At 43.2% G+C, this 23,541-nt stretch overlaps 3 protein-coding genes across 5 annotated transcripts; 2 read left to right on the top strand and 1 right to left on the bottom strand.

The window, feature by feature from the left end:
- The first annotated feature begins 1,172 nt into the window (after window positions 1-1,172).
- Window positions 1,173-6,289, top strand: rhbdl2 (rhomboid, veinlet-like 2 (Drosophila)). 2 transcript variants are annotated; one of them, XM_019869190.1, is made up of 8 exons: window positions 1,173-1,724; window positions 2,235-2,465; window positions 3,920-4,068; window positions 4,583-4,695; window positions 4,817-4,917; window positions 5,002-5,062; window positions 5,136-5,197; window positions 5,969-6,289. In XM_019869190.1, the coding sequence occupies exons 2-8, from the start codon at window positions 2,247-2,249 to the stop codon at window positions 6,149-6,151; spliced, it is 888 nt and encodes a 295-aa protein (XP_019724749.1). In that variant the 5' UTR covers window positions 1,173-1,724; window positions 2,235-2,246; the 3' UTR covers window positions 6,152-6,289. The 2 variants fall into 2 exon arrangements, with proteins under 2 accessions (XP_019724749.1, XP_019724748.1); XM_019869189.1 differs by having other exon boundaries at window positions 1,175-1,724; window positions 2,200-2,465.
- Window positions 6,290-7,121: 832 nt separating this feature from the next.
- LOC109515420 (C-Myc-binding protein) lies at window positions 7,122-10,652 on the bottom strand. The gene is made up of 5 exons (XM_019869192.1): window positions 10,418-10,652; window positions 10,029-10,101; window positions 9,225-9,273; window positions 8,990-9,119; window positions 7,122-7,582 (listed from the first exon to the last, which is right to left on the bottom strand). The coding sequence occupies exons 1-5, from the start codon at window positions 10,430-10,432 to the stop codon at window positions 7,538-7,540; spliced, it is 312 nt and encodes a 103-aa protein (XP_019724751.1). The 5' UTR covers window positions 10,433-10,652; the 3' UTR covers window positions 7,122-7,537.
- A 1,945-nt stretch (window positions 10,653-12,597) lies between these two features.
- Window positions 12,598-18,570, top strand: rragca (Ras-related GTP binding Ca). Of its 2 annotated transcripts, none has more exons than XM_019869206.1 (7): window positions 12,598-13,054; window positions 14,139-14,342; window positions 14,953-15,152; window positions 16,600-16,714; window positions 16,789-16,931; window positions 17,518-17,666; window positions 17,946-18,570. In XM_019869206.1, exons 1-7 carry the CDS (start codon window positions 12,872-12,874, stop codon window positions 18,101-18,103), a joined length of 1,152 nt encoding a protein of 383 aa, XP_019724765.1. In that variant the 5' UTR covers window positions 12,598-12,871; the 3' UTR covers window positions 18,104-18,570. The 2 variants fall into 2 exon arrangements, with proteins under 2 accessions (XP_019724765.1, XP_019724766.1); XM_019869207.1 differs by lacking the exon at window positions 12,598-13,054 and adding an exon at window positions 13,418-13,534.
- Window positions 18,571-23,541: the final 4,971 nt, after the last annotated feature.

Below are 23,541 nucleotides of genomic sequence, written 5' to 3'. Positions count from 1 at the left end.
CACCCCCCCCCACCTCCCTTTTGAAAAAAATAAAGAAATCAAAGTTCTGTGATTTACAATCCCCAGAGAGATTCTTTCTTTAATTCTAATTCTTTTACATGGTATGTTTCTCTCAGTGGATTCGGTTTACTAGCATTTACCCGAAGGTTGTCATTGGTGGTGGTTGTAAAGCAAGGAGGAAAAAAAGAATGGCAAACTTGAATATGATGCGATACAACCATATGATTGATTTAGGTTGTAGTAGTAGAAAATGAATTTGCTGAAAATATTTTTAAATGTGCATTTCTGGAAAAGCAATGTTTTATTTAATTTATTTTAATACTAGTTAGAATAAATCAGTTTGCAGTTGACAGTAACCATGTATAAACTATTTTTTAAAAAAGAATTTTAACGGGTTAAAAACGTATTTAAAAAATATCAATGTAGGGTCGTTTCCAAAATTAGTGAAGATTTAATCACTCATTTTGTGCTGTTTGTGAATGTAAACATTAAGATTAGTTTTAAAAAGTAGTAGAAATACTGTAAAAGTAATTATTAAAATGAAGTTTACGTTTTACACTCATGGTCGCTGTTGAAATTATTTTTTGGGTGACGGAATTGTTTTTTTTCCCTAATTTTCTGTGACCGACAATTCTAAAAGTATACAATTGAAATCGTAACGTACTCCTCGAGATATAGCTGTAATTGTCCAAATGTAGCAATTGAGGACAAAAACTTCATCCGAATGTCTTTTTTTTGGGGGGGGGTTTTTTTTTGTGTGAAATTTTTTTTTTTTTTTTTTTTTTTTTTTTTTTTTTTTTTTTTTTTTTTTTGCGCAGTGCACTTAAGTCCCAAGTTTACTTTTAAGGTACAATACATAGATAGATGCATTACATCTTAAGAACCATTGCCGTTTGTTTGGACTTTGAACCCACTGAAAATAGTCATGCATTTTTCAAAAAAAGGGCTACATGATATGGACTCTAGCGCCACCGTGTGGGACATTAGTCTACCAACACACGTTAGTTTTCGTTCCTTGTTTTGAATTGGCTCCGTCTGATTCACATGACTCGGTGACCTTTAATAATTAACTGCTTGTTCTTTTTTTCAATCCTTGCGATTTGCTGGCAACCAGTTGAGCGTGGGCCGCAGCTTTAGCCCGAAGACAGCTGGGATACGTTCCAGCACGCCCGCGACCCTCGTGAGGAGAAGAAACTAGGAGAATGCAAAGTTAAAGCAACTTTCCAGTTGTTCATGTTCCGACTACTGTACTGAGGTATGCAAATCGACCCGAGGCATCGCGTCCCCGCTTCCGGGCGTGGCAAGCAGCGGGAGGCGGGAGATGACAGGTAGCAGGTAGCGTCAGGTTGCTAACCGGGCCTATCAGGTAGAATCGCGGAAGGGAAGCAAAGCAACTCTGCTCCGGCCCCTCCAGGCAAGTCTGGAACTTGTGGATAGGACGGTCAAATATTCCATATTACGTGCGCCGTGTTTGTTTAGTCGCTGGGAGGAAGGAAGGGGGGAAAAAACTCAGGGGAACTATAATTATCTGCAAGAGTCATTTTTCTCCTCCAATTTTCATTGGAGACTGCGACGCTTGCTAGCAACGTCGAGGCTCGCAACTACTGAGCGAAACAAAAACAAACGGACCCAACTAATCCAAGAACGATTGAAGCGGTTACTCATTGATCCTGTCAAGTAGCGACTCCATAGTTTGTTTGGCCGGCTTCCAGTTCAAGTTTGCGGTGAGTTTGCCTACTTCAATCACACTCATTTTGTCATACACTGGATTTGAACATAGTTGTTGCTGTCTTGATAACACCGAACCTTTGTAGCAGATCCTCGGGGATGGGCTGTGTGTGTGTGTGTGTGTGTGTGTGTGTGTGTGTGTGTGTGTGTGTGTGTGTGTATGGGGGGGTTGTCCAGTTCTCCACCTTGCTTTGTTTGCCCCTAAAGAAACAAGCCAGTGGTTTTCCCAAATCTGAATGGAGGCCCATGTTTTCAGATTTAACAAAAAACAGACTCAAACATGCGTATCAAACACAAGGCTGGCGGGCCACATTCGGCCCACCACGTCATTTTATGCGGCTCGCCAAGGCACATTATGTGCAGTCATTTCATGTTTCTTGCTGAAATACCAAAATTGGGAATTGTCTTTGCTTTTAAAAACCTTGAAATATACGACAAGTAATTTGCTGCAACCGATCCTCTTCAAAATAGATTTGAGCAAACAGATTGTTTTGCCACCGCACCAGTACACAGTGGTGATGGGCGACGTGGACCTAGAACAGCAAGAAGCATTCCCCGTGGAGCGACAAGATGAGAAGCGGGACCTCCCCGACGGGAGACGCAAGTTAGGATGCTGCGAGAAGTTCCAGCAAAGCATCTCCAGGTGGATGCTTCCAGAAGATGCCCGCAGCACCTACCTGCAGAGAGCCAACTGCTGCCCGCCACCCGTTTTCATCATCGCCATCAGTGTCGTCGAGGTACGAGATCCGGAACGATGACTCGGCTTGCGTTTTGGGCTTCGAGCGTCCTTGCTTCCTCCTTTTGTGGCTCATGATTCATTCTCAAAGGAGAACAGGAGCCTCCCAAAAAACATGTTGCCGTCGAAAGGTCCCCTTGAATGACTGCACGATTGCGAAGGGTAAATCCTTTGCGGGATGTGTGCGCTATAAATATAAATATCTTGACATGTAGCAACGCCCAGTTTAAGGCACCAACAACTTGTGGGTTCAGGGCAAAAAAAAAAAAAGGAAAAAGTCATAATTATGTGAATGTAGTTGACATTTTCAAAGAAAAGGGAGGTCATTTGTAAGAATGGGCAAAGTCCTGCAACTTGGAATATTTAAGAGGAAAAAACGTCATATCATGCAAATAAATTCAAAATTGAATGCTAAAAACAGTTCTTGGAGACAATACATTTCATATTACCAGGGGGATTTTGTGAGCTCACGTGGAACAAAGTTATTTTCGCGAATAAAATCAAACGAATAAAGGATTAAATTGCAATCGGGAAAAAAATGTTATACAAAAAGTTACTTTAAGTGTCTTCTTCTTCTTCTTCTCCTTTCGGCACATCCCTATTCAGGGGTCGCCACAGCGAGTCAGTAATTTCCATCCGCCCCTGTAAACCGTCCTACCAACTCGCATGGTCGTCTTGGCAAAAGTTTTACGCCGGATGCCATTCCTGACGCAACCCTCCCCATTTCTCCGGGCATGGGACCGGCACTGGGGAACAGTGCACCCCCAGGGGAGGGCACTGCCCCCCAGCGGCTGGGTTAAAAAGTTACTTTAAGTGTAATTTGATAAATCTTATGAGGGAAACATTTTGGAGAGTAATTCATAATTTTATGAGAAAAAATACAAATTAATGTGTGTGTGTGTGTGTGTGTGTGTATATATATATATATATATATATATATATATATATATATATATATATATATATATATATATATATATATATATATATATATATATATATATATATATATATATATATATATATATATATATATATATATATATATATATTCAGAAGTCAAACTGTCAAGAAAAAAAAAGTTTTAGACCGTGAGAAAATTACCGTATGTTTAATAGTTTTGTACAGAGGGGAAAAACATTCTAATACGAGACAAAAGGCTATGGCAGGGTGCCCAAAAAGTGGTACCAATCAGTTCTTTTTGGTCCCTTGGCAAAGGACCTTAATGCCACTAACAGATGTTTAGTTAAAGCCAAAGCATGTTAGTGCTGACTATTACCTGGATTTGTGATGACGAGGACAGATGTTTGTCAGTCATACAGGAAGTGCTGCAGTGATGTGTTCGATGACCCCACGCCCTTCAGAAAACCCCCCAAAACAAATTAATGTTGGCGGACAAAATGTTTTCATTGAGCTCAGCGCATACTTTACGACGGCGTTGTGTTTTGTCGCTAGCTGTCCCTATTCATCTACTACGCCGTGTGGAAGCCGCAGAAACAGTGGGTGACTCTGGAGGAAGGCATCTGGAACAGCCGCCTCACCTACCGAGCCGAGTACAGGCAGGAAGCGTGGCGCTTTCTCTCCTACATGTTTGTCCACGCCGGGTGAGTGCGGCCAACCATACGTGTGAAGGAAAATAAATGTTGCATCTTGCCATGACCCCCATACCAGCTGCTTTACCTTGGAAGCCTCGCTTTCAGGAGAAGTGGAGTGTGAAAAACACGGCTGCTTTTCCATGGAGGAAACCACGACCGCTTTTAACTGTTCTAAAATTCAAACCAAAGTATAAACAGTGGATCATATAACTGTATATGTATGAATGTATGTGCATGTGTGCATGTATGCATGTATACGTATGTACCGTATTTTCACGGCCGTACGCCACACCCCGTCTTAAAAGGCGCAGTTTCAGTTACCGGTGCTATTTCTGAATTTAACACATGCGCAAGACACATTGTATTACTGGACGCAGGCATGGTCAAACGTACGCTAGTTTAAACAATATGGTAGCATGCACGCACACTAGCATATGATTTTAAAAAGACAGCGGGAACAAAACTTGAGTTGGCTTCATATTTAACAACCTAACGGTACTAACGTTCCAATGATTCTATTAAGTGTGGAGCACATCGTGGGCAACCTGTTCATGCAACTGCTTCTGGGTATCCCCTTGGAGCTGGTCCATAAAGGCTTTGAAGTGGGAATGGTTTACCTGGCCGGAGTCTTGGCGGGTGAGCAACGCTCTCGGCACCAGCGCATTCAAACGTGACTCAGTCTTGACACGTTCTTAGAAACGTACGTCCACACTAAAACACCATTTTCGCCACGTTGGCTTTGTGCCCATCCGCCCAGGCTCACTGGCAAGCTCCATCTTTGATCCCCTCAGCGCCCTGGTGGGGGCTTCCGGGGGGGTCTACGCCCTCATCGGAGGCTACTTCATGAACGCTGTGGTGGTGAGCCGCCTTACGTGCACGATGGTTATCGAGGAAAGCATTTTTTACAGCATTTTTTTGGTTTGTTTTTTTAACTTGTTGCAGAATTTCCGAGAGATGATCCCGCTGCTCGGTGTGTTTCGCATCCTTGTCATCGTGATTATTGGTAGGCAGACATTTTGTATTTTCATTTCATTCGTTTTTTCCTCTTCTATTGAGCTGCATGTTGTGTGTCACAGTGGGCGTGGACTTTGGCTTTGCCTTCTACAGAAGATTTGCCGGCGATGAGGGCGGTATGAAGGTACGTGCGGCTGCTTGCTGTGTGTTTGCTGCAAATCCAAACGACTCGCCTCCAGCCTGCCACGTCCACTCACCTCTCCCACTCAATGGCTGACGCGCTTCTTTAGCTTCGTCTCGTGGTACATAAGCTGATCAGGTTTCAACTTGATTCATGCCGCCTGTAGCTTCTCATCTCTGAATAGCATTTGAGAAGTCAACTGCGCCTCCACGAGTTGAAACACGGCATGCTGATGAATGTTGCGTTTGCGGAATACGAGTTAAGCAGTGAAATCCATCCCTTTTTAGCCATTTCAGGGAGGGGCCATTTTGTCACTTGCTATTGGCTGAAAATGACCTCACAGTTGCTCAGGGAGTTAACTAATTTACTAATGAACACCCAACTCACTGCTCAAAAAAAATACTACTAGCCAACTAACCAGTGAGCATTGCCACCAAGAAACAATTGTACCAATGACCTAGCAGATTGCTAGTCAACTAATTAGTAACTGACTAGCTCACGAACTGATTTACCAACTATTATCTTACTGACTAGCAATTAGATAATTAACCATTTCACTAAACTAGATTTCAACTACCTAAGTGTCTAAAATAACTAACCTTTCTGATTCGCTGGTAGCTTGCTGACTGCCAACTAATAAATGACTGAGTTATTTACCAACAATGAGCTAACTCTGTAAAGAATCAAATAATCTCATAGCTAGATGTCAAGCTAATGCTTCACTGATACCAGGCGCTTGAAGTAGTTTAACCTTGAGCTTCCTGTGGCGGCCAGGTGTCGTTCGTGGCTCATTTCGGTGGGATCGTCGCAGGAATGACGGTGGGCTACGTGTTCTTTAGTGACTACAACAAGAAGCTGCTGAAGGACCCTCGTTTCTGGATGTGTATCGTAGGCTACCTAGTCTTCTTTCTCTTTGCCGTGATTTTCAACATTTTCATCTCGCCCGCTGCTTCCTAGCGTAGCCACTCAATATTTGTTATTTTTAATTCATTTCTAGGTTTATACTGTACTCAGCGCCTTACCTCTTACCATTTTACGCGTAGGATTTTATTGTCATTTAATACATGTCATATTAAAAGTGTCCCATTTTCAGTCCGTCTGTGTTACTATGACTGAGTTTATTCAGCGCTTACACATTGGCTAAAATGTGACTGTAGGTTACAGCTAGCCAATTTAGTAACCCGCTTACTACCAGCTAGCTAACAAACAGCCATTTTCAATACCGTAACTCAGGGGTGTCACTCATTTTTTGTCACCGGCCACTTCGGAGTTACGGCTTCCCTCGGAGGGCCGGCCGATGAAAAATCTCAACGTTATTTATTACCCATGACAATTTGACATTACGGTACAGATTTCAGCAAGGATCATGAAAGTTGAAACATGATTTGCTCCAGCGGGCCTAATAAAATGACGTGGCGGGCCGGATCTGGCCCCCTGGCCTTGACTTTGACACCTGTGCCGTAACTGCTAGCAAGCTTATTAACAACTCACTGAAACAAAATAGCAGGTAACTCCCAGCGTACTATAAAAATTAACAAACTAGTACTGGTAGCTGGCTAACTGGCCGCTATCTTGGGAACTCTGTAACAATCGTACCTGCCAACAAGTTGATAGCCAAGCCAAGTAACTGCTAATTGGAACAAAATGCTTACAAAGCAAACAGAAAAACACGTATACTACTTAATCTTTGAGTTGTGGAGTTTGTAGCATGTGAAGGAATGTGCTCCAACCTCACATTTTGGCTTGCAATTTCAACAAAAAGCATCGTCACGTTACGTTATCCGGAACAATAAACTTGGTGCCACACTACATATGTAATCATTTTATTCTCACATAATCCGGCATGTCAAATTAATTAAATCCATCAGACTCTCCAAGGTGTTAGTGATTTTTTTTTTTTGTTCACCAAAATAATTAAACCACTGGATAGCATGTGCAAAACATGTTTTAATAATTTACATAAACTCACAGAAACGTGACAAAATGTAAGATCTACTTTTGTGTCTATTTAAGTCAAGCACAACAAAAATATACAGCCCTTAGTGAATACAGTACAAGTATTATAGTTCTACATGCAAATGACTTTCATTTTGGTGTTCTGCTTTTGTTGCAATTAGTTACAATCACTTTAAGGTGACAAGATTTATATACACCTGTAACATTACAACCTGATCATATTAGTTTTATTCTGTAATTATGATCATAACTACAGGAAGTGATTTGTGTGTCATTAAATAAGGTGCCATCTTCATAATGTCATAATGTGTGTGGTGATAGAGAAAGGCACTTTTTTTTTTAATTACAGATGCAAAACATCAAAAAACGTAAAGCACCCCCCGAAGTCTATTCCGCAACAGTGCTGTCTTCAGGTGGCTCATGGCGCTGCAGCTAGAGGAAGAGGACATGATGAACTACTAGTCTAGACAATACAACTGAAAACTACTGAATGCCCCCCCCCCCCCAAAGAAACCAACCCTGAACTTGAACTGAAATGTGGTGCGGTTTATATGTATAACGTCAAACTTAGAACGGTGACTCTGGCGAGGTAAATACATAAAAATCTCTGAATTTGGGAGCTTTATTTTGAAAATTTCATTGTGAAAAGTCTGACATTGCTGCAATGTGGAAATGGATTGTAGTAACTACTTTCTAAAATGTGGCCCGTTCAAATTTGGAATGTGAATGAAGGTGAGTGAACATTAGGGTGGTCCACATTTTCATGGCAAAAAAAAAAGTTTGTCGGATTCGTCGGGCCGGGTCGGAATTCTTGTCGATACTATGGTACAAGGTTCTGTGCAAAATTTCATTCCGATCTGATGATATTTTCCCGTCCCACAAAGCGGCCAAAGTTTCCACCATAACAACTGGTCTCAATAGGGTGAACATGTGTATTTTAACCGTGTATTTTGCCATGCGTGACACTGGCTGGGCTGAATGTTGCCCGAACGATCACCTCCTGACTAACTAATCATTCCATCGCTGCTCTCAGCAGCCGGAGACAAACTCAAACGCACGCCTAACACACAACGGTCACCTACTGGCGAGCTAATATCTTTCAATTGAAGTCGAGAATCGCCGGAATTCTTACTGGACGCTGAGCTGAGGACGCTTTTCGACATCGAAGCTCACCACGGCTCGTCGGCGCGCTCGTCACCTACGGGTGGTAAACGACTTTGCGGAGAGGGGCGTCGCCCTCATCAGCGCGTTCTGCGGCGCCATTACGCGCGACGAGGAACAGCGACAGCACCTTCTGCAGGTCGTGGAGCGACACCGGGCGTTGCACCCGTGCGCGAAGTAGGCATGGGATGGCACGCACGGCGGATTTCGTTTTTTTTGCGGTCTAACAGTGTCACTAGTGTTGATGGACATTATAGACAGATGGACAGATAGACAGATGGACCAGTTAACATGGACCAACAATCTCACCAGTGTTGAAGGATAACCACGGTTGCCTTTTTTGCAATACATGCGTTCCTGTCTTCCGTCTTTGAATTATTGCAAGTGCGAACTGAGCAAAACAAAATCCTTACTGTACGGGAGAAACCGTACTACCATTCAGCCCCGTAACATTCTTTCCATAGGGGAAACTTTGGTCGCTCTGCAGGACGGGATAAAATTATCCGATCGGAATAAAATTTTGCACACATCCTTGTGTCATAGTATCGACAAGATTTCCGACCCGGCCCGACGAATCCGACAAACTTTTCCAAAATGGACCACCCTAGTGAACGTCTCACTCACTCATGTGATTTTGCGTCTGGATAAAGTGGCAGACTGGGAACATTGTACACTTACTCTGGCTTTGAGGTCTAGGTTCTCCTCCTCCAGACGGGCACACCTCTGCCTCAGGTCCACCACTTCCTGCTGCAGAGCCTCCGTGTCAGCCTCTGTAAGCCCGGGCGTGCCAAGGTGCTGCTTGACAAATCTGGACGTTTGGGGTTAAAGAGATCTACAGCGGTCTTCATACTGAACACAGCACTTATTTTGACTTCATTTAGCTTAGCCCTGCTTTGTTTAGCAATGAGGATACTCCAGAGCGTTGGTAGGCTTCTCTGGTTGTTCGTACAGCGCTACTAAAACTGAAATAGATATACATATGGATTAATACATATACAACATGCAACATTACATCACATGGTGGCTGTTTAACTTACATTAAAATGAAGAGTGCAATGAATTTTGTTTTTTTTTTTTTATTAAACATAAAAATGACATACTAACAGCTAACTAGTAGCTCATTTGCATATTAACTGTCATGAACTACTAAGTAGCATTACTTACAATCAAGATGCTAGCTACTTAGCTTAACCAATCAACTAGTAGTTCGCTACTTATCTTAAGAACATCTAATGGACGGAGAACCAAATTGGCTAGTTAACTACCAACCAGCTAACCAACAATCTAGAAACTAGTTGTTGAGCTTTCTAACCAATATCTAACTGGCAAATTACAAAGTGATGTAATACCTAATACCCAGCTGAGGTTTTTTTTTTCTTGTTGAAAACTAAAAGTCGGTTTTTGCATTAATGTCCAGCCTTGGTCCCATTTAATGGGAGGAAAATAAACAGCATTGCTTTATTGGAGATACAGGTAACTACATATGATTAAAAAACAGTAATAGGCTTTTTTCGATTTTTTGAGAGTTCTAATTTAAAAAAAAAACAAGTTTAGCATTAGTCACTTGTGAATGGACAGGCTGATATCAGGCGGCCACTGTTCAGTATTAAATAAACCAGTGGGGACGGCAGCATGTGCAACTTTGGATCCCCAAGAAAAAAAATACGTACAGTATATCCGCGCTATATTATCTATCTAAAAACAATCGTTATCTTACCACTGGTTAGACTGTCAACAACACCAGCTTTTTCCAAATATCGCCGAAACTGCTCTCTCTTGTGGTCTGGGGCCTGTCGCCGTGGTTACAAGGGGAAAAAAGAAAGAAACAAACTTAAGTAAATAAGAGAATGAATGAATGAATTCCGAAATCACAAAAACGAAACACGGACGTAGGCTTCGTCATAAAACTCAACTTTGGCGCACTTCGTAAAACTGAAACACGATATCAATTCACGACTGCTTCAGTATTTTGTTGCCAACAAACGCAATCAAAAGTGCAGGTGCGCGACTGATTGTTAATTGAAATATCATTCACTCGTCCGATGCTGGTTTGCGCATTAATAATAACTCCTCGTCAAAGGTTTGAATAAACTAAAATAAACTTGCCTTATAATGTGACATGTTGACGCAGAATGTCCAAATGTGTCACCATAAATTCGGCGACTGTATTGTTTTGTTTTCGTCCGGCTTGGAAACGAAGCTCGACCGCCGTAGACTATTGCAGATCTGGAGTCAGCGAGGGCAGCATCCGATTCAGACCGGAAGTAGAATTATTTTCAAATTATTTGGATTACTTAATTGTATTGCTTTTTTTGGTTTGTTGTATCTTTTGCTACACCTTATTACGGTTAGTAAAAAAAAAATCAAAACATAATCCAACCTGTTTTCACATTCTTGTTTCGTCGTACTAATAACATCACCGATGTTCGACTCGATTCTCACTTTGAAACGCTGCCTTGTCGTCACGCTAGTTACTTTTATTTACAAGTACAGAATACATACAGGATAAGTGGCGCGCGTTGTTTTAAGTCTTTACGATTACTTGACTGTAAAAACGAACAACACTGACGCAATATCTTACGTCAGATCTAAACTTGTTACGTCTGGTGCCATACTTCCGACTGAGTCTGTGTTTACTCATTGTATTTGTGAAAGGTGATCTACTTGAGATAGATACTCATAGAAATATCATATTTACTGTCAAAAGTTTTCACTTCCAGAATATCTGATTGATTGATTGAACGAACACAACATACAAAACAAAATCAAAGACAAAGATACACTGTGCATATCTAAGTTCAGTGCAGTTGAGATGTTCAAATGGAGTAGGAAGAAGTAGAAAAAAAAAATCTAGTCCTATCCCTTGTTCTTTATAAAATATTAGAAATCGTGTTACCGTGTTAATACACAAATCGGTTATCATATCATATATATATATATAATTATTGGAGCCTATCCCAGCTGTCTTCGGGCAGTAGGCAGGGGACACCCTGAATAGGTTGCCATCCAATCGCAGGGCACTCACACCTCGGGACAATCTAGAGCAGGGGTGTCAAACATACGGCCCGCGGGCCGGAACCGGCCCGCAAGTAGGTTCAATCAGGCCCGCAGGATAATGTAAAAGTGAAAAAAATGCATTAAAGACACAGAATTAATATTTTTAATCAGGTGCAATTCATTGAGTATCCGCAAGGGGACACTGTTTTGATCAGAGAAGAAGACAACAGCAGCCTCAGTCTGTCACTGAGACAGACCCATGACAGCAGACGCTATCAATAGCACTCTCACATTTACACATTTAATAGCACTCTCCTTAGTTTGTAAGGTGTAGGCAGGGATTACATTTAGATTTTATATGCACGTGTAAATGCTTTAAAACTTGCTTTCTTTATGAATCTTGTTTAATCTTAAAGTGCTTTACTATAGTTTTCAATACCAATTACTTGTTAAAGTTTGTACAATCAGTGGGATCAGTTGCAATGCATATATGTGAATGATAAAAGTAAATTGCACATTTGTCGAAGGAAATGTAAGGTGCTTCATGAAATGTTTTGTAAAAGATATGTTCATTAAATTTCAACATTTTCCTAATGTTCTTGTGCTTCTTTATACCAAAACAAAGGAAAGACATATTGTTTTGGTTATTTATAGCAAAGCATTGTATCATTTTAATGGTCCGGCCCACTTGACATCTACCGAGGCCGTATGTGGCCCACCATGTGAAATGAGTTTGACACCCCTGATCTAGAGTGTTCAATCAGCCTGCCATGCATGTTTTTGGAATGTGGGAGGAAACATGAGTACCCGGAGAAAACCCACGCAGGCCCGGGGAGAACAGGCAAACTCCACACAGGCAGGCCGGAGCTGGAATTGAACCCAGTACCTCTGCACTGTGAAGTCGACGTGCTAACCACTGCGGGCCGCCCGTACCTCAACATCATTTCTGATATTTTGACGAGTCCTTGAACGTCTCAATGTGTTGTCGCCATCTGTCGGTGGCGCGTCCCATTTATGTACTACTTGGAGCGTATGTTTTGTTTTAGAAGACAGTTGTTCCGTATTTACGAAGATGAAATAATTGAGATTATGCAAGGTAAGAGAATAAGATTAAAAACGTGTGGAAGACTGCTTCTTTTGAGTGTCGCAAGCCAAGTCACGAAACAAGTCAGGTGACAGCGACTAGCACCCCTAGAGTGACAAGTGATCTGGACCAATCGCATTTCGCTATGGAGGCCAAGGCCAATCTTATTTCGTATTGGAAACCAGTCAACCAACCAGAACCGAGAAAGGCGGGATGAAATGTATCTTTTTTTTCAAGGGAGAGGAAATCCGAAGGAAACGTGTGGGTTCGAGCGCCGTGTTTGCCACTCCAATGGAGCAATAAGTACCCAATAGTCGCACTGTTTGGCGGCTGCACGTGAGGTGAATTCCGTCGCTGAAAACACGGGCGTGGTGGCCGACAAGTGAAGGTTGGCGTGGGGCCCGGGAGGAGGAGGAGGAGTGGGGATACCAGCTGGGATACCACCCGGGGGATAAGGCGACCGTCGCTTTTGGCCCAAAATGTCGATCCAATACGAGGTGGAGCAGCTTGCCGGTAGTTACGGGGTGGCCGACTCGTTTCCCAAAGACTTCGGCTACGGGGACGAAGAGGCGGATATCGAGGACAGCCCGGCGCCGTCCGACAGCAAGCCGAGGATCCTGCTCATGGGGCTGAGGAGAAGTGGCAAGTCATCCATACAGAAGGTGTGCTAGCCTGGCCGACAAGCTCGCTTCGTCATGGCATGTCGCTCCAAATATCACACGCAGTAACCAAAGTACAGCACTGTTCGCGACCAGCCAGCTAGCCTCAATGCTAAGCTAAATATCGTCTCCGAGTGGTAGTGGGCTGTAAATTATTAACTCGCGGGTCAGAGGCGCTCAGTGCATCTCCCTGATTATGTGGACATAACGTCATGTGACTTTTAAACGGTATTGAACAGTTTCCTCACTGGCCTCAGCACACCAAAACAGCCGCACCTTCCCTTTCCTGTCAGGTGGTGTTTCTCAAAAGTTTTGACACAAAGTTGCACTTCTGAAAGTACTTCTCCTCTTTGCGATTGCTGTCGTCACAAATGACATAAAAACAGTAGTGTAGTCCCCACAAGTGTTCATCACAAACTACGGCATTCTTGTCTTGACTCACCCATGCGGCACAGTTTGAACTGTAACACTGCTCAAATATAGGTAAGTATAATTGTTGCACTTGAATTAAAAAAAGAAAAAGGAAAAAAAAAAACACTTGTGAGCTATTTTTAAAAGACAGCGCATATTTGAAAAAGTGTAATTTCCGACCTGTCTTGAAGGTGTTTTTTTTTTTTCCTTCTTCTTGAATTCAAACTGCTGAGGCACGGCATCCGTTAAACCAGACACGGCAAGTTAATAGATGTGGTTGTGTTCGCGTCATCTGCTTGCGGTGCAAACGAATGGAGGGGGGCACGCCATCAGTCACTATTTGAGGAAATGTGTGTGTGTGTGTGTGTGTGTGTGTGTGTGTGTGTGTGTGTGTGTTTTTCTTCTTTTTTTCTTAAGTGCCCTTGTGGTTGTCTGGCACGTTGTTGACTCGGCGGCATAATGGATGAGACTGGCCTGTGATATTTTTCGTATTGGTGGACAAATTTAGCACTCGTCCAGAGGTGGGCACGCAGTTTCTTTGCGGTCATCGGCTTTGAGTAGGCCCGGCAAACATGCGACGTGGCTTTTTGCTGCCTCACCGGGCACACGCTTATGCAGCGGTGCCAAAACAGGCTGAAATGTTGTCAACGCTGGGATTTGATTTTGTGCGTTGCAGGTGGTGTTCCACAAAATGTCGCCGAACGAGACTTTGTTCCTGGAGAGCACCAACAAGATCTACAAGGATGACATCTCCAGCAGCTCTTTCGTCAACTTCCAGATCTGGGACTTCCCGGGCCAGGTGGACTTCTTCGACCCCACCTTCGACTACGAGATGATCTTCAGGGGAACCGGAGCCCTCATCTTTGTCATCGACGCTCAGGTGAAGCCCGCGGCCAAACGGGCTGCAAAATACACAGGCAGAATTCCTTCTTGCTTAATGCGCTGAAACGTCCTCAATGGCCAATCCCCCATTCCTTGCAGGTGTGCTTCTCGTCGGACCCTCTTGTCGGCCATTTTGGAATTAGCTGCGCTACGGCCACTCTCTTGTCTCCTTTTAGAATAGGATCTTGACAACAACTCTAAAATGTTTCTTGGCGAGCCAGCGAAGGGATGCCAGAGTCCAAGTTATTTATGTGCTCCCTCTTACCAGTCAAGAGGCGGGCAGCAGCATTCTGGACCTACTGGAGACGCTTAGTGGAGGATTGGCTGACTCCAAAGTCAAGTGCTTTGCAGTCATCCAGCCGCCTAACGTTGGGTTGGGCAAGCGCCTTCGCTGCTCGTTCTTCTTCTTCGGCTCTGGACTGCGCATGGGATTTGATTGTTTTTGCGCTTTCGACTGTCTTTGACATTCATTGATTGTTTTCTTGTTAGTTGTTGTATGATTTCCTTTGGCTCTTTGTAGACAGCGGTGGTTGTTTGAAACTGCTCTCGAAATGCTGTCGAGTTGAGGACAACCCGAATGATTTCTTCCTTGTTGTGTTTCTTGCCAGGACGACTACGTGGAGGCCCTGGGGCGACTCCACCTGACTGTGTCACGGGCGTACAGGGTCAACCCGGAGATCAACTTCGAAGTGTTCATCCACAAGGTGGACGGCCTCTCGGACGACCACAAGATCGAGACCCAGCGGGACATCCACCAGAGGGCCAACGACGACCTGGCCGACGCCAGCCTGGAGAAGCTCCATCTCAGGTACGCCGCACCCAGCGCCCGCCGCGCTTTGCGGGAGTTTAGTTTACGAGCGTTCGGGGTAGGCTGGAGGCCAAGAAAAATCCATTCGGTCGCTCATGGCATACATGGTGGCGTCCGTGGCGCGGCCAAACCCAAACGCTGCCGCCCTCCGTTCCGTGCCGCCGATCAGAAGCCTCTGCTGTTCATTGACCCTGATCTGTGCATCCAACGCAGCTCTGCTTACCTTTTGGCTTTGACATAATGGCAGGGCTTTCACAACTATTGGAGATGCACCCTTTGGGTCTGCCTGATCCTTGTGCCTCTGCTTGATCGTGTTTCAGACGGTGGAGTCAGCTTGAAAGTGGCTCTGGATCTTCCCCCAGCCTATCTGACGATCATGTCAAGCGGGGTGAAACTCGATGTGGGGCTCTTATGACGAAAATTGGATAGCATGCAAAACGCATAAAGCGAAGATTAACAGTGAGCCTTCGCCAATGGGCTCGGATTTGGTACCAACCCCTTCCGCAAATTGTGACAAGTTATTTGTATTTACTTTTATTGTTATTGGGTTTTTTTTTTCTCCTACTGTGTTGTTTGCTATGAGGTCAGCAGTGCAAATGAGAATGCCTTCTCAAATGCCTTCGCTAGATAAAGCAAGGTTATTATTATTGATTTATTTTTGAATGGAAGCTCCCAAAAGAATTTGTCAGTGCGATGAGATGGCCGGAAAAGCACTCGAAGCAGAGAGGATCATTTGCGTCTGGCATGTACGCATTCATGAACCGGTGTTACATCGACGACGGTATTCGGGATTTGAGCGATTCGCCGTAAACAAAGCACCTTCACGTGAAGCTCATCAATCGTGTTAGCCAACAGATACTGATGTGATATTGCACTGGAGATTCTCATGAGCTTTGCAATTTGCCGCGTCACTGTGACATACCACTTGTTCGCTCGAATGGGGAAAAAAAAAACCAACAACTAATTTCTAGCAGCTGTCGGCGCTATCTTTGAGCATGACGTATACAGTAAACCCTGCTGATTTGCTTATCACTCATTCCACATTTATCTATGCCTTTATTGTGTCATTGAGTTAGATGGCAGTGGGGAACTTTCCATCATTAGGAAAGTACCCCCCCCCCCCCAGAAAAACAACGCATGCTTGCTGCAAGCCGATGATTGCCGCTCCCAGTTGATGCTTATTGTCCAACTTCGAAAAGAGAATGAAATATGTACTGAACCAAATCACATCATCTTGACCTTGCGAAAGACAACTAGCTTCATGCGAACACACGCCGTGTCCAGTATTTTCCAACTTTTACGTCAAGTGACTCTCAACGGCTCCCGTCTCGTCATACCGTTGCCATGTGACCGTCAGCTTGTTTATTATTTTCAGGATGTGAGCCGCTTCCTCGTTTCCTTTTGTTCCTTTTTTAATTTTGGTCTTTTTATTTTTTTTGGGGCTTAGCTTTTACTTGACGAGTATCTACGACCACTCCATCTTTGAGGCCTTCAGCAAGGTGGTACAGAAGCTCATCCCGCAGCTGCCCACGTTGGAGAACCTGCTCAACATCTTCATTTCTGTGAGCGAAGCTTTGCGACGCCACTTGCCGCTTGTCGCCCTCTGGCTGGAAATTGCGCATTCCTTCCCTTCCAGAATTCAGGGATCGAGAAGGCCTTCCTGTTCGACGTGGTGAGCAAGATCTACATCGCCACCGACAGCTCTCCTGTGGACATGCAGTCGTACGAGCTGTGCTGCGACATGATCGACGTGGTCATTGACGTTTCCTGCATATACGGGTGAGCGCTGGTCTCGGGTCATCCAATCAAATTTAAAAAAAAACGTCTTTGGAGTCGCTGTATTTCAAAGCACACTACCTTTTTTTTCCTAGACAGCCCTGTTCGCTTGCCAAGTTCTTGTGATGTGAAAGAAAGAGACCAAGATACTTGTGCTGTAAAATGTACCAACAAATATGTCGAGAAAAGCCTACTAGAACATTTTAACTTGGTTTGGAGTTAAACAGAGGCACTTGAGCTTGCAGACTTTTTCTATCCATTACATGAAGGATGAAAAAGAGAAATTAACAAACAAGGAAGCATCACCCTTTGTTTATCATCTTCATAAGAAAATAAATAAGATTTTCTTTCTGTGGAAGTTGATGCGTTGAATTAAAAAAAAAAAAGACTAAAACCCTAAATGGTTCTTTTCAGAAGAAATGTTGCATGTCCCAGACAGGCATCATTTGGAAAAGGTCATTTGTAGTGAAATGACAATGACTGAAATTGGATTTGTGTGGAAAAACATATCTGCAAACTTATTTCTTTCTCTATTTTTGAAAGCCCAAGTTTGACCACGAATCTTCTGCTTTTTTTTTTCTTCCCCCAGTCTGAGGGAGGACGGCAGCGGCAGCGCTTACGACAAGGAGTCCATGGCCATCATCAAGCTCAACAACACCACCGTGCTCTACCTGAAGGAGGTCACCAAGTTCTTGGCGCTCGTATGCATCCTCAGGGAAGAAAGCTTTGAGCGCAAAGGTAAACGCCAAACAAGTCGGTTTTAAAAAAACAATTCAAACGGTATTAAGACGAAGTACAATATATTCATGGCGAGAATATTTATTTCAAGTGACATTCAAAATTGATTTTGTTGTTTTAAAATAAGTGTAAAAATGTACAAATTTTTAAAAAATGGTGATGGAAAAACAACAACATGAATGAAATGAATCTATGTAAAAAAAATGAAAAAAAAATCTGATTGAAAATTCTCTTTGCAAATGCCAAAGTTTCACGACAACTCGGCCCCTCTCTTGTCAGGCTTGATCGACTACAACTTCCACTGTTTCCGCAAGGCCATCCACGAAGTGTTTGAGGTGGGCGTTTTGTCGCAGCGCCCGCTCGGGACGCTGCCCGTGGGCTCGCCGGCGCGCGGCAAGGCCGTTGCGCTCAACGGCACGCCGCGCAACACCGTCTAAGACTCTGGACACTCGCAAAAGACGCTCAGGACCAGCCAAAGGAAGAGGCCGAGGCCCGCGCGCTCAGCCAGGCCTCAAGTGGCTCCCCGCAGCAGACAAGGATTTTCTTTCTTGGTCGTTTGAAGACGACCGTTGGGAGGGACCAATGGTCGCCCGCGTCGGCGGGATCGTGATGCACCCACTCGTCCACTTGTCAAGGAAATCCAAAATAAACACTGAAGGTAAGGCACATGGGAACGATGGCCTTACCAAAGCATCTGAGTCGCACCCCCCACCCCCATTGCTACCGGGACGCCGCTTCCTGTGATTGCACGCGTGGAGAGAGCACGCTCGAAAGGGATTGGATGTGTGCGTGACTGCACCCGAATGCACGTGGGAATATGCGTTTGTGTGTTGGGTTGAGCTGGTGTGATTTTGTGTGTTGTTGTTCTTCTTTTTCTCCTCCTCAATAAAGACAACTAATTCCATGCTCAGAATCATGATTGTCGTTTGTAACGCACTTGACTTTGGAGTCAGCCAACCCTCCACTCAGCGTCTCACTTAGTTGGTCCAGAACGCTGCTGCTCACCTCTTGACTGGTACTCGTAAGAGGGAGCACACAACTCCTGCTCTGGCATCCCCTCTCCATTTTGGAGTTCTTTTATTGATTTTCAAATCTTTAAATGGCCTTGCCCCACCTCACCTCTCTGAGCTCCTCCCACACTACCCCAAAAAGTCGCTTTTCCATCAGAGATTGGTCTTCCAAAGTGGGAGTCATCAATTTGCAGATTTTCATCGTTCATCCTTTTTGGGCAGGGAGCAACCCCCCTTTATTGTGGAAAACACCTTTTGGCAGTTAATCAGCTTGTTTTTTTTTCTTCAAGATTTTGTTTCCTGCCCCAAACAATTTGAAAGGGCCTCAGTTATTTGCGGTTATTTTGCTATTGGTGGGCCGACCAGGTGCCTATCTTAGTAGAGGTCCACTCTTTTCATTATGTTGTTAATATCAGCAAAATACAACTTTTTTTTTTTTTAATTGTCTGACGGAAAAAATAACATTGCCTTTTATCACCCAAAAAAGTTTTATTTTCCCCTTGGGGGGGACAAAACGGGGGGAGAAGTGTTGTCTTTTTTTTTATATATTTTTTTATGACTCACCCAAAAATATATTTTTTTCTTTCAACAGATGGCAGGGAAAAACATCTGGAGTAAAGTTGTTTTCCCATTTTCTTTTTTCTCAAGAAATCATTTTTTAAACTTAATTGCTGCCTTTTTATCATGTCAGGGTCTATTTATACAAATCAACATTCATATCTATGGTCGTCTTTTTTTTGGGGGGGGGGTGTTGTTTAAGTATGAATTCTGAATTGCTTGTGTTTGACCTTGTGACGTTTACCCCGTGACTTGTTCTAAAACCGCGAGATGGCGCTGTCGGACCGTTTGAAATATTGCAGCTTCGCCGGGCCTATTCTTGTGGATCAATTATGCTGGAAAAAAACAAATAGCATCTTTATGTATACTGTATATAAAAGCATACACGTCCCTCTATTCTAGCCCCAGTTGAATGCCTCGTTGCACCTTGAAAATCTGTCTTTCACGTTGACTGAAAGAACATTGTAGATTACAGCCATAATTCGTCCTTGATGTGAGTCGATGACACGAGACGAGCCATTTCATGTTTCGTGCACATAAAAGCAACAAGTGCAGCGGTTTTGAGTCCAAAAATCCTCCCAGTCATTGTCAGTGTCCATGACAGCCGACGCTTCACACACAACTTAGCCGCAATAAAACACAGATCGCTATTTCTTTTTTTTTTTTTTTGCCCTTATCCATTTCATGAAGGCAGCCATTTCTTGAGGGAAAATACACCCTGGCTTTAATCGCGTTTGTCGCTCTCTTTGGCTTGGATGCTCACTCGAACAGGCGCTAATTTCAGCTCAATTATGCATCCGCATGCGGCCAGGCCGCGCTGGGGGAGCTGGAAAGGGTGGGCTCGAGAATTCAGGCAAACGGAAGCCTCCGCTCACATGATGACGACGCCGGTCGTGCTCGACTTGCCGTGATTTGTTTGTTCAAAGGTCACGCTTTTGAAACAGGAACAATCTGACGTCACCCAGTACATGAATTGCGCCTTCCCAAAGACAGCCACGTTCACTTTCGCTTGATTTCATTCATTGATCACGATTCGTGACCCCATCGAGCTCGAGCAAGAGCGAGCGTGTTGACTGGCGGTTTTCTCTGTCCTTTCGCTGCTGTGTGACGCAAAAGCAATAAAAGTTACAAAAGTCAAAAAGGAAATAAACTAAAGTAAAATTCAGTAGTCATAAAAGTCAAAAAAATATTTTCAAGTAAAAAAAGTAGTGGAGGAATTGTTGTCGGTTTTACCTCAGTAAAACCAGTGATTAAAAAAAATAATTACAAGAGCAAATAAATTTGAAATATGCACTAATCAAAGTCAATGCAATAGAATATGTGGACAAAGTTGCTAGAAAAAAATATTCCTGTGTTCCTTTCAAAACTATGCATGTCCCTATCCCAGCTGTCTTTGAAATGTTTTTTTTTCATCCGATGGTCCACTGTTCATATATATCGTTCCAACCATTAGGCTCTTAATAAAACGGCGCCGTTATCTGCCATCTTTTATTAGCTGCTGGGGAACGAGGGCCGCAAAATGAATTTTACAGCCTAATCCAAGACGCGTGACTTCATTTGTTCGATTATCAGGCAAATTATTCATACATACGGTAAACCCATGTTTCGTTGTGGTTCGGTCATTGCATATTCACAGATTGGGGATTTGTCATAATACAGTTACTTTTTATTTCGCTTTGACTTTCTTTTTTTGTGAATTATTATTCACTTTGTTTAAATTAAATTTTAGAGCAGATTTCTTCGTTTGATTGACTTTTTTTCCCCCAAAAATGTTGCACAACAGTTGATTTTGGATGAGTTTTTGAATTAGTGGTTGGTGCATACTGAACATGGTGGTAGTATCGCTTGTATGATCCTCTTCGTTTTAAGTGTTGTGCCGCCATCTTCTGGTATCGATATGCAATTCCAAACCCCTTTTTGGGAGGGTGCCCCAATCGTTTGTTGATTATTTTGTGGCAGGGTTGGCTACCTGTCCCCCGTTTATGATGGCGGCTCACCGTGCATACGAACAATTTAAAAAAACATTTAAAAAAGTGCTTCAGTAAACATAATGCAGAATGCCCAGTGAGGTATTCATTTTGCCATGCGTTTCTTATGGCGGCAGCTCGAGGCAAGGATGAGGTTTTGTTTGTGTTTTCGTGTTGGTATGAAAAGTATTTGACACACTTCTTCTTCGCAAATTAAGCTTATTAGATGTAACGAGGACACGCCATTAATTCAATGGCCTCTCCTTGTTGACAATTTGAAAACATTGGGAAAATGGGCTTTAAAAAGAAAATGCTAGGATGCCCCACCCCCCATCCCCTTTCGTTCTAGTTGATTTTAAGACGGCTGTCTGTTGTGAGTCACATGGGTTAGAAAAAAAAAAGATTAGCATGTCACTCTCAGAGTCAGGAAGTCAGATTCCATCTTCCTACAACTTTAATGATGTCAAACATTGTCAAATATTTGTCCGTGCGGTCGTTAGTAGGTCACGTTCTGGTTGGCGCAGAACGATTCGTACAGTATCAGTGTCTAAACCGTTTCATTCAGGAGTTTCCATTCACAAAGACTTGCACTTCGATGACTCCAAAATTTGTAATATGCCTGCCAGGCCACAGTGGTTAGCGGGATCCTTTACATCCAGCATAATCGCTATGAAGTATCATGCTTGTATCAGCGATATTGCCCCTGTATGGATTTAGTATTGGATCGATAGCCAATTTAGCAGTGTTAGATTTAACAATTTGATTTAGGTCCACCTGAATTATTGTCAAGTATGGGCGTCAGTATCAGCAATGCTGGCCTTCGTATTGTATTGGTTCCAAATCTTGCAGTCTCCGATTTGTCATTTATAACACATCCAAATGGGCAATACTGGCGTTGTATTGACACAATACCACTTAATCCACTTGGAGTGTCAGGTTTTGCAATGAAGAGGCCTCCACATTAATGACTAAAAATATCGGAATCGGCCATAGCAGCTCTGTGATGACTTAGTGTCAAATTGATGCAAAATCCTGCAGTATCAGATTTAGAAATTGGATGATGCATTGACCATAATTATTAAAAAGAATGGGGTATCGATATTGTTTTGGTCTTGGAGTCATTCTAAATCTTGCAGTATCAGATGCGACTCAAAGGGCACGACTTGCCCTTTGTATTGACTTGGGCGATTCGATGCTGACACCACTAGTGTGTATGTGAGATGGTCGCATGATCGAGCGGAGTCCAAAAAGGTCTCCAGAGCATATGCGTTTTCATGCATATCGTCAGCATATCTTGGCCTTGTTACACCAACACAGACGACGGATCAGTCAGCCGTCGCTTCGCTTACAATGCATGCGGCCTCGGTGGTGAACATGCATATGGCTTTTTCTTTTTTTTTTTTTTTTCTCAGAGCCCGATTTTTTTCTCTGCGAGGGTGTTTGCGCACCCCCGTTAAAATAGGCTTCGCTCAGCCGAGGATGTTCTGGTCATTTGCAGGAAGCAGAAAATCGTGAATGTCGAAGAGGGAGCATATGAAGTGGCAGCTTTGCGCGACCACGCGGTTATCGACAGCTTGTCAGCAGCCTGCAGCCATTTGTTGAGTTTTGGGAAATTTGAGAGGGGGGGGGGGGTTAAAATAAATATTTATTCTTTTCTCAAAAGGCTGCTGTGATATTGTGTCCTGCTGTGTCTTCTTTGTCTACGTCTTGCTGGATAGCACACTTCAGCTTAGGAAGAAAAAAAGAAAAAGAGATTCCCCTTTCATTTTGTTGCATAGTGTGTTTAAAACAAATCAACTGCTGAGAAGCATTTGGGAGCAATATGGCGGTTTTAAAAACAAACAAAGAAACAAAAAAATGCTGACAATGCTTCCCAAAAGTGAGATGGCCTTCAAAAGTCTTCAAACTACTGTATTTAAAAAAAGGCTTTTGGAAACATTTGGTCCTCATATGATGTATTACAGTTTAGAATAATCAATAAGACCCCCTACACTCCCCAAAAAAGGAACTATACTACTTTTCTTCCTATTTGAAAGTAGCACATAAGTAAATTGTAAGGGAAATAACTTACAAAGTATTCATCTTTTAATATATATTTAATATCTATTCTGATATGAATAAACTATGTGTTGGTGCTTTTTGACCAAGTTGGAAGTTTTTCAGGGGTAAATGAGTGAAAAAGAATGTGTTTTTAGTGAGATTTTATTCCATTTAGAAGCACGCGGGGTCCTTCGGGACCACTTTAACAGCCCACGTTGACATGGGGAATCCCCGAATCATGACAACAAATGCCTTCATGAGTTCACGTTTCATCGTGTTTACAATGTTGCATTTTATTCA

Source organism: Hippocampus comes, unplaced genomic scaffold, assembly GCF_001891065.2.
Source record: "Hippocampus comes isolate QL1 unplaced genomic scaffold, H_comes_QL1_v1.1 scaffold67, whole genome shotgun sequence".
Classification (NCBI taxonomy): Eukaryota; Metazoa; Chordata; class Actinopteri; order Syngnathiformes; family Syngnathidae; genus Hippocampus; species Hippocampus comes.
This window is presented reverse-complemented; position numbering and strand designations above follow the sequence as displayed.

What these genes read in the sequence shown, in the direction of transcription:
- rragca (XM_019869206.1), top strand. Translation starts at nt 12,872, where the DNA reads ATGTCGATCCAATACGAGGTGGAGCAGCTTGCCGGTAGTTACGGGGTG. An exon ending in GCAAGTCATCCATACAGAAG is followed by an intron (nt 13,055 to 14,138) that starts GTGTGCTAGCCT and finishes TGTGCGTTGCAG; the next exon opens with GTGGTGTTCCACAAAATGTC. An exon ending in AGAAAGCTTTGAGCGCAAAG is followed by an intron (nt 17,667 to 17,945) that starts GTAAACGCCAAA and finishes CTCTCTTGTCAG; the next exon opens with GCTTGATCGACTACAACTTC.
- LOC109515420 (XM_019869192.1), bottom strand. An exon ending in AAGCCTACCAACGCTCTGGA is followed by an intron (nt 9,120 to 9,224) that starts GTATCCTCATTG and finishes CCAAACGTCCAG; the next exon opens with ATTTGTCAAGCAGCACCTTG. An exon ending in ACCTAGACCTCAAAGCCAGA is followed by an intron (nt 7,583 to 8,989) that starts GTAAGTGTACAA and finishes CTCTTCCTCTAG; the next exon opens with CTGCAGCGCCATGAGCCACC.
- rhbdl2 (XM_019869190.1), top strand. Translation starts at nt 2,247, where the DNA reads ATGGGCGACGTGGACCTAGAACAGCAAGAAGCATTCCCCGTGGAGCGA. An exon ending in ACTTCATGAACGCTGTGGTG is followed by an intron (nt 4,918 to 5,001) that starts GTGAGCCGCCTT and finishes AACTTGTTGCAG; the next exon opens with AATTTCCGAGAGATGATCCC. An exon ending in GCGATGAGGGCGGTATGAAG is followed by an intron (nt 5,198 to 5,968) that starts GTACGTGCGGCT and finishes TGTGGCGGCCAG; the next exon opens with GTGTCGTTCGTGGCTCATTT.